Here is a 10,000-nt window from a genome sequence, read left to right on the forward strand (position 1 = left end):
CCCAGCCACAACACCGCCTTACTGCAGACAATAGAATAGAATAGTATAGCCTATATTAGAATAGAATAGAATAGAATAGAACAGAATAGAATAGAATAGAACAGAATAGAATAGTATAGACTATATTAGAATAGAATAGAATAGAATAGAATAGAATAGAATAGAATAGAATAGAATAGAATAGAACAGAATAGAATAGAATAGAACAGAATGAATAGAATACAGTAGAATGCCATTTATAGTAACTCTACACGTCAAGTAACATATACGCATTTATAGAGTACACATTCTGCAGCTAAGCACACACACACACACACACACACACACCTGAACTCGACGGCGTTGAGTTGTCGCATGGTGGCGTGGTCGATGCCGCAGATGACGTAACCGAGGGCGACCAGGCTGCTGGAGAGCAGGTCAGTGGGGGTGCTGCGGGTGGAGTTGAGGACACTCTGGAACAGCACGGGCATCTACGCCACACACAACAAAATAATGTATAATATTATAACACCGGCATCTACGGAACCAACCGGGAGACGACAGATTAAATAAAATAACTTAAAGTCAACATGGTGGAGTTCAGGACACTCTGGAACAGCACGGGCATCTACGCCACACAGGACAAATATTATTATATTATTATACATGTATATTATATTATATTAAATTAACATATTCTATTTGAACTGTATTATCGTTCAAGTAGACACTTTATAGACCCTTCCCTGTCTCTCTCTCCCAAACGTTTCCTGTCTCTCTCTCAAGCTGTCCTGTCACTAATAAAGACTGAAAATGGTCTTCATAATACCTCCTTTATCTTGCAAAAAAGCCTTATGGTCCAAATATGTCCCGTTATGGAGATATTGCAATGTCAAATGTGAAATGTGTATGTGTGTGTGTGTGTGTGTGTGTGTGTGTGTGTGTGTGTGTGTGTGTGTGTGTGTGTGTGTGTGTGTGTGTGTGTGTGTGTGTGTGTGTGTGTGTGTGTGTGAGTGTGTGTGTGCCATGCTGTGCCTGCGTGCATGTGTGTCTGTGTGTGTGTGTGTCTGTCTGACTCTCTGTGTGCATGTCAGAGAGCTTGTCTGTGTGTGCGTGCATGTGCGTGCATGTGTGTGCGTGTGTGTGTGCCAGGGCTTGACATTAACTTCTTTCACTGTGGCTAGTGGTTTTCCTGAGTCACTAGCCATCCACCTATTCTATTAGCCACAAATTTGTTTTTTGTTTTTTATCATGATGCTGTACATCTAACCTCAGAAGAGGAGTGCATGGGTTTCTACATTGAAATAAAACAAGCAAATAGAAACTGAGTAGCTGAGCTTTTTCTTGAATTTAAATACAAACAGTTGATACAAAAGGGGCAAAGTGCAGAATATACGCTATTCTGATATGTCATACACTACCTGCCAAATTGGCTAGTAACATTGAAATTGTTACCAGCCACAGCCAAGTTTTACCAGCATTTGTCCTGCGGTGTGTGCGTGCCTACTCACCTGTTTGCTGTTCCAGGTGCTGAGGGCTCCGAGTGCTGCCACAGCTCTGGTCTCTGATAGGTTGAGGTGGGCCATCTCCGTCAGGGAGAACTGGGATGACAGGCGGCCCAGCTGACTAATCAGAGATGGGGAGAAGCTGGAGGCGGGACCATACAGCTGCACCAATGGGAGTTGGTGGGGAAGGGATGTGGCATGGGGGGAGATGGTGGTATGGCATTAATATTAGCAGAGGGGGTTCACTCGCTGGTGGTCACAGATGGTACTGTCGCTAGTTGGTGATCGATTGCGTTTCCTACAATCACATTTTTGTTGTTGTTGTATATTTGTTTGCCTGTTTTGCAGCCAAAGATGTCTATTTCTGGAAATTCAAAATGGCCGACATGGAGAGCATCCACCAGTATATGTATGAAAACTATTGTAGATGTGTATTATGTAAGGGATAACGACCAACGAGGTGACCGGTTATACGAAATTAATGGCGAGGCGGAGGCTTCGAACTTTGGCGACGCGCCCAGCGCGGAAACAAAGCTGTCTCCGCCAAGCCATTAATTTCTATAACCGGTCGACCTGGAAGGCCGTTATCCCGCTTATCTGACGTTATGGTAGGGTACTTTTTAAATCCATTAGAGAGAGAGAGAGAGAGAGAGAAAGCAAATGAGAGAGAGAGAGATTCCCCACGGTAGGGACATTTTTAATAGGCTAACTCTCCCCTTTCCCCTAGCCTACACGTGTTCCTTCCCCACAAGAGGAGAGTAGGCCTAGCGCTAATTAAAAAAAGGGATGTTTTCGGATCAATAACAAGTCAAGTCAAGTCAAGTCAAGTCAAGTTTATTGTCAATTTCTTTAAATGCACTGGTCATACAAAGAATTTGAAATTGCGTTTCTTGCTCTCCCATGCAGACATAGACTAATCTAGGTAAGGACATAGACAGTATAGGCATAGACAGTACTCATACATGGACATAAGACAGTATGGACGTAGACATTGCTCATACAGACATTTAAAGTGCAAGACTGGACAACAGAAGACTTGTAGAGAACATACATTAAGAGAAGGTATTTTGTTGTGCTTTTTCTAAAAGTCCTTTATAGCGTTCTGACATAGTAATAGTAGCATTTGAAGAAAATAAATAATTAAAAAAGGTTTATTAAATACACCAGCAGCAGTATGTGTGTGTGTGTGTGTGTTTGTATGTGTTTTGTGTGCGTGTGTGTGTGTGTGTGTGTGTGTGTGTGTGTGTGTGTGTGTGTGTGTGTGTGTGTGTGTGTGTGTGTGTGTGTTTAGTGCAGGTAGAAAGTGCGGTGTGCGTCTGTGTGTGTGTCTGTGTACCTGTGTATGTGTGTGTGTGTGTGTGTGTGTGTGTGTGAGTATGAGTTGTGTATCAGTGTGTGTATGTTTGGGTTTAGTGCAGAAAGTGCGGTGTGCTTGTGTGTATGTGTGTGTGTGTGTGTGTGTGTGTGTGTGTGTGTGTGTGTGTGTGTGTGTGTGTGTGTGTGTGTGTGTGTGTATGTATGTGTGTGTGTGTGTGTGTGTGCATGTGTATGTTTTGAGTTAGTGCAGGTTGAAAGTTCAGTCACAGATGTAGTAGTGCAGGTGGAATGTTCAGTCGCAGATATGGTGGTGGGGATGAGGGGGGGAGCGTTGTCAGTGGCCTGGCTGGCTAGAGGCTGACAGTGAAGGGAGAGTGGGTTGAGTGTTCAGTATCTTGATTGCTTGATGCATCGTGCTGCTTGCAAGCCTGGTGGTACGGGAACGGAGGCGCCTGTACCTCTTTCCAGAGGGTAGGAGGCTGAACAGTTTGTGTGCAGGGTGGCTTGTGTCTTTGATGATCATCAGTGCTTTCCGGGTGAGGCGTGCGGTGTAAATGTCCTGCAGGGAGGGGAGTGGTACTCCAATGATCTTCTTCGCTGTGTTCACAACACGCTGGAGTGTCTTCCTGTTTTCCTCCGTGCAGCTTCCTCCCCACACTGTGATGCAGCTGGACACGACGCTCTCTATGGTTCCTCTGTAGAATGTTGTCATGATGGAGGGTGTAGCACTTGCCTTCTTTAGTTTGCGCAAGAACATAACAATAACAAAGGGAAGGCAGCGGGAAATTAGCCTCGCGAGCCATCCTACGTACTTCCGCCAAAGGATTGGCTCCACTACTGTAGTCTGGCCGTGCTTCTCTGTGGAGTGCCTGGAGCAGTAGAATTTTGATCGCAACGCCCCCCCCCAGAAAACAGCCAATAATCGAATACGCCCCCCACGTGGGGGCGAAAGGGGGAGGACGCTCGTGACAATGACGTACACATCTGCGCCAGAGCCATTGGTCTGCGCTATGTTGTTGTTGAGTAACTGCCAGCGATTGGGTGAAAGGTGTCCAATAATTTTAAACCATAACTGAATGCAAACTTCCTGCTTCCTACAATCCCTTCAGAGCAAAGAAATGCCAGACCATAAATACGAAATGAAATGGTAGTATTATGGGATGGTCAGGACCAGGCTAGCGGGAAATAGCCTACATTTTAAAAACCATGGGAGTGGAGCAGATGACGAGGTGACTCTGTTTCGATACAATTAATGGCGAGGCAGGTGCTTAGAATTTCGTTACAGGGTATTTTTTTGTCATCTATTGCCATCTATACATTTGTAACCTATGAATTATGCCAAGTGCAGAACAGACTAGAAATGCATTCAGAGAACGCAGACCTCCGCCAAGGAAGTTCAGTTCGTTTTGGACATAGGTAGAGAGTCATGATGTGGTTCAATGCATTTAGGCCTATAGGCCACATAGCATTTGTGTTCAGGTAATTGAACCGTCAAGTCGTAACCAAATTATAGTTCTCTCTGTCTCTTTTATCATTTCCATGTCCTCTAGCTGTGGACTGTTTAGTTCACCTTTGATTGTTTTAGCCTATATTGGCAAAGTGATTGTTCATGCTATAGCCTATGCCTTCTGTGATTTGCCAAAGCTCATTGCTACATATTAGTCACATTGTTGATGATTGGCAGCATGCCTTTCATTAGGCTACCATCTAAAACAAAATAAAAAATTAAAAGCACAATTTTCATTGGCCAACACCCATAGTAGGCCTACATATTCTACAGCAGTGCAGCGGTCCCCAACCCAGAGCGCAGTAATAGGCCTATATAGGCCTAGTCCTATATTTTTGTTTTGTAATAACAAGACAACATACTGTAGGGCTACTTTGAGCCGTTCACTTAATTATTGAATAGTAAATGTCCAAGAATCCCCTTATCCAGTGGCAGTGCATGGATGGTTGTGGAGTGTCAGTTATTGTTTTGGGCTATTTCGCAAGGCTAAACAAACTTTTGAGAGGTAAATCCACTTGTATCATTTCTAGCTGTTTCAATACCGTGACACCAACGTTGTGCTACAAATGCAATTGCTCAGCGAGAGACATGCCGACTCGACTGGTCGCAGCTAGCTGAGTCATTGCCTACCCCGACACTACACTTGTTGGAGAAGTTCCTCCTACCTGGGAATCCGTTCATGAGGGTTATTGCGAGTTGGTCTTGGCGCTGCGGGCAGATGATCGGCACCCGGGCCTGCTCGCTATTTCGTATTGAAAATCACTGTTCGCCGCATCTCCAGCGTTCATTCGTTACGAAATCTAGGAACTAGTCTATGGAGTGTTTTATAGTGCTGATGGCTTCAGTGCGTGGGGATTGGGGAAGCAGCAATTCGCGCGCGCCTTTCTGTGAGCTTCATTTCATATGAATGTTTTGTGACAGCATTGTGAACTTAAACGATCTGCGAGGCTGTAGCTAAGGCTGCTTTTTGATAGCGATTTTGACTGCGGTAAGAATTTCACTTCAATGCTCTGCCCCGGTGTGGCTGCGTGAAGGTACGCCAGCTCAGGGCTCCGCCTCATAGAGCCGTCCTCAGTGGTCCTTGCGCACCCTGCGCACCCTGTGGCAGGCCATGTAATAGCAGCGTGACGAACACACACACAAATTCGGGCGATCACATAACCTCCTGGCGGAGGTAATTAGTGCACACGGAGGTCAGGCACACCTCTATCGGATTCATGTAGTAGAACTTTTAGGGCGACTGACTTGACAACCAAATGCGATACAACTGACGACTGGCTCTTGGCTTGACAACCAAATGCGATAGAATTAAAAAGACTGACTCTTGACTTGCCAAACAAATATGATAGAACTAACGACTGGCTTTTGGCCATAGCAACCTGCAGTTTAGAATTAGTAACGGCAGTTCGCCTAACTTAGTCGCATGTTTGACGCCTGACAGGTTATAGGGAATTAGTTGCAACCCCATCAGCCAATCAGAAAAGAGGATTCAGTTGCGTAGGCAGATAAAACTATTATAATTGCATTATTATATATACCTATATAATATTATATAATTACTACTGTTATTATAATATTATATTATACTATTATAATGCTATTATATATAATATCATATAATTACTATTATAAATCATATTTTCTACCTGTTTGACCTTGTCCAGTAGGATCTTTAGCTGGTAGGTAGAGGGGTATGGGTCTTGGCCCATGAGCTCCAGGCATAGTTGAGGATATTTTAACTACATAATATTGCATCATAACTATATATAACTATAACAGTTGTATTAATAATAATTGTAACAATAGTAATCATATTTGTATACCAGTTTGACTTTGTCCAGTAGGATCTTTAGCTGGTAGGTAGAGAGGTATGGGTCTTGGCCCATGAGCTCCAGGCATCGGGAGAAGTCGTCTGCAGCCATCCCTTTCAGGCTGTCCAGGGTCCAGGCAGACGGACGCGTCACGTGCAGACTCTCACAGCTGGGAACCAGCATGGCTTTTACACACACACACACATACGTGCACACACAGACACATGCACACACACGCACACACAGGCACACATGCACACACACACGCATATGCACACACACACATGCACACACACACACACACGCACGCACACACGCACGCACACGCACACACACACACACACACACACACATACAACATTAAGATCAAACATTAAAACATTAAATAACATACTACTAACATGTTAACAACATACTGCACTCCACTCCACTCACGTGGCTGTGGGGTGGGTCGTAGGAAGCCCAGGAAGTTCTGCAGCACGAACTGCTGTTTGCTGAAGAGGTCCTTAGCGGCCTGCTCTCCCATGCTCCGCAGACAGAGGGTGCCAGACTCACTTTCCTCCCACTCACGCTGCCGCATGAACAGACGTTCAATACGCTCCTGGGTCATCATCGCCTACAGAGGGAGAGGGAGAGAGAGAGAGAGAGAGAGAGAGAGAGAGAGAGAAAGACAGACAGACAGACAGACAGAAAGAAACAAAGAAAGAAACAAAGAAAAAGAGAAAGAGAGAGAGAGAAAGAAAAAAGAAAGAAAGACAAAAAGAGAGAGAGAGAGAACGAAAGAATTGAAAAAAGTTGACAAAAGAAAGAAAGAAAGAGAGGAAGAAAGGAAGACAGAAAAAACTATGACTCCTGTACACGTATTTTACTTTATACAAAACTAATGCAGTGTTTGACTTTTGTTTGTGACTGAAAGAGAGACAGAACTCTCATAACCGGCCAGGATTAGTCTGGTCTCTCCTCTCCTCTCCTCTCCTCTCCTCTCCTCTCCTCTCCTCTCCTCCCCTCTCCTCTCTTCTCCTCTCTCTCCTCTCCTCTCCTCTCCTCTCATCTCCTCTCATCTCCTCTCCTCCCCTCTCCTCTCCTCTCCCCTCCCTTCTCCTCCTCTCTCCTCTCCTCCCTTCTCATCCTCCCTTCTCCTCTCCTCTCCTTCTCTCCCCTGCTCTCCTCTCCTCTCCTCTCCTGTCCTCTCCTCTCCTCTCCCCTCCCTCTTCTCCTCACCTCTCTCCTCTCCTCTCCTCCCATTTCTCCTCCCTTCCTCTCCTCTCCTCTCCTCTCCTCCCCTCTTCTCTCCTCTCCTCCCCTCTTCTCCTTCTCTCCTCTCCTCTCCCCTCCTGCTCTCTCTCCTCTCCTCCTCTCTCCCTTCCTCCTCTCTCCCTCTTCTCCTTGCCTCTCCTCTCCTCTCCTGTCCTCTGCTCTGCTCTCCTCTCCTCTCCTCTACTCTCCTCTTCCATCACCTTCTCCTCTCCTCTCCTCTCCTCCTCTCCTCTCCTCTCCTCTCTCCTCTCCTCCCATCCTCTCCTCTCCTCTCCTCCCCTCTTCTCTCCTCTCCTCCCCTCTTCTCTCCTCTCCTCTCCTCTCCTCTCCTCTCCTCTCCTCCTCTCTCCCCTTCCCTCTTCTCACTCCTCCCCTACCCTCTTCTCTCCTCTCCTCTCCCCTCCTCTCCCCTCCTCTCATCTCCTCCTCTCTCCTCTCCTCTCCTCTCCTCTCCTGTTCTCTCCTCTCCTCCTTTCCTCTCCTCTTTCCTCTCCTCTCCTCTCCACTCTCCTCTCTTCTCCTCCCCTCTTCTCTCCTCTCTTCCCCTCTTCTCTCCTCTCCTCTCTTCTCCTCTCCTCTCCTCTCCTCTCCTCTCCTCTCCTCTCCCCTCTCCCTTCCTCATTCAGGTCAACATGAAAAATGGTGCTAATGGTATCACTTCTCCGGGTCGGGCCATAGTGTAGCGTGTCGTATTATTGGGTCACAACAGTAACTTTAGAAGTGCTGGGTCCAGAATATTGGCTTGGAACATCCTCCTCACCACCAATGCCGTGGCAACAGGTGGGTGTCATATTCTACCACACGTCCGTCCATCCGTCACTCACAAACGCACACGCACGCACACACATACGCACACATGCACGCACGCACACACACACGCACACATGCACATGCGCACACACACACGCATAAACACACGCACACATGTCACTCAAAGACCAACCCTTCCACTCACCCACTCACACACAGATAGATAAAACAAAAACACATGCACTAAGACACATTCTCTCTCTCTCTCTCTCTCTCTCTCTCTCTCTCGCTCTCTCTCTCTCTCTCGCTCTCACACACACACACACACACACAGTCTACTTGTCTCACAGTCACACAGTCTCACAGTCTACTTGTCTCACAGTCACACATTCTTTTCCCCACACATATACAGTAGACAGGTGCACATGCGCGCACACCAGGGATGGATATAAGCACCCGTCCATCTGCCAATGACAGGTGAATTTGGCCTTTGGCAGGTGAAATATGTCAACTCACCAGTCACCTTGACAGGTGAAATTTTTGTACAGGCGCCCGGGTTAATGCTGAATTATACACAGCATTGAACATGGGTTTAAGCAAATTGGTAATGAAAAGAGTCATCACAATAATTGAATGTATGACCTCTGAAACAAAAGTATTGATCAGAAGTTGATCTTACTTGGCATTACAATGTTTGGAACGGTTGAATATGAACTGGTAAAAATGGTGACTGGTAAGAATTGTGAGTGACTGGTAGATTTTAGAATGTGTGTGTGTGTGTCTGTGTGTGCCTGTGTGTTTGTGTGTGTGTGTGTGTGTGTGTGTGTGTGTGTGTGTGTGTGTGTGTGTGTGTGTGTGTGTGTGTGTGTGTTGTGTGTGTGTGTGGTGTGTGTGTGTGTGTGTGTGTGTGTGTGTGTGTGTGTGTGTGTGTGTGTGTGTGTGTGTGTGTGTGTGTGTGTGTGTGTGTGTGTGTGTGTGTGTGCTACTTACAGAGGGAATCAGTTGGATCGTCTCCCTGGGGAGGAAGAAGAACAGCCGGCCCACCTGGATCAGAACCTGCGGCGTCCAATACTGTGCCGGCCTACCAAGACATAGAGAAAGGAGATTACATTATTATCATTTATATCAGAACCTGAAGGGACCAGTTATTGGATCAGAACCTGTGGGGTCCAGTACTGTGCTGACCTACCAAGACATAGAGAAAGGAGATTACATTATTATCAATATAGAGAAAGGACATTACATTATTACAAATATAGAGAAAGGAGATTACATTATTACACTTGGATCAGAACCTGCGGTGTCCAATACCGTGCCGGCCTACCAAGACATAGAGAAAGGAGATTACATTATTACAAATATAGAGAAAGGAGATTACATTATTATCAACATAGAGAAAGGAGATTACATTATTACACCTGGATCAGAACCTGCGGCGTCCAATACTGTGCCGGCCTACCAAGATATAGAGAAAGGAGATTACATTATTACAAATATAGAGAAAGGACATTACATTATTATCATTTGGATCAAAACCTGTGCCGTCCAATACTGAGCCGGCCTACCAAGATATAGAGAAAGGAGATTACATTATTATCAAACTGAAGTTGAAGTATCCAAGGCATTCTTCCAATGGTTAAAAAAGCTTTAATAAATGGCAAAATCATTACAGAAAGGTTAAAAAACGCCAACAAGTTTCGGCCAAGGAGTGGCCTTCATCAGTGTTTCCAGATTGGGCTGGTTCCCGCCCAATTGGGCTGCTTGGAATGGCCTTGTGCGGGTAAAAATTTAGCAGAAAAGCATTTTACATGATTTTTTGGGCTGGAAATCATCAGACTCATCTGGCAACCCTGGCCCTCATCAGGGCTGAGTCT

At 45.7% G+C, this 10,000-nt stretch overlaps 1 protein-coding gene across 1 annotated transcript in view; it reads right to left on the bottom strand.

Moving 5' to 3' along the window:
• strc1 (stereocilin 1) overlaps positions 1–10,000 on the bottom strand; it is a 77,119-nt gene that overhangs the window by 7,303 nt on the left and 59,816 nt on the right. Inside the window, exons 32-36 of the mRNA XM_063189948.1 lie at positions 9,117–9,207; positions 6,555–6,735; positions 6,132–6,304; positions 1,491–1,646; positions 328–470 (exon numbers count right to left, since the gene is read on the bottom strand). Of these exons, the coding sequence (XP_063046018.1) occupies positions 328–470; positions 1,491–1,646; positions 6,132–6,304; positions 6,555–6,735; positions 9,117–9,207 (744 nt within the window). The remainder of the gene's footprint in view (positions 1–327; positions 471–1,490; positions 1,647–6,131; positions 6,305–6,554; positions 6,736–9,116; positions 9,208–10,000) is intronic.

The sequence above is a fragment of the Engraulis encrasicolus genome, chromosome 23, assembly GCF_034702125.1.
Source record: "Engraulis encrasicolus isolate BLACKSEA-1 chromosome 23, IST_EnEncr_1.0, whole genome shotgun sequence".
Taxonomy (NCBI): Eukaryota; Metazoa; Chordata; class Actinopteri; order Clupeiformes; family Engraulidae; genus Engraulis; species Engraulis encrasicolus.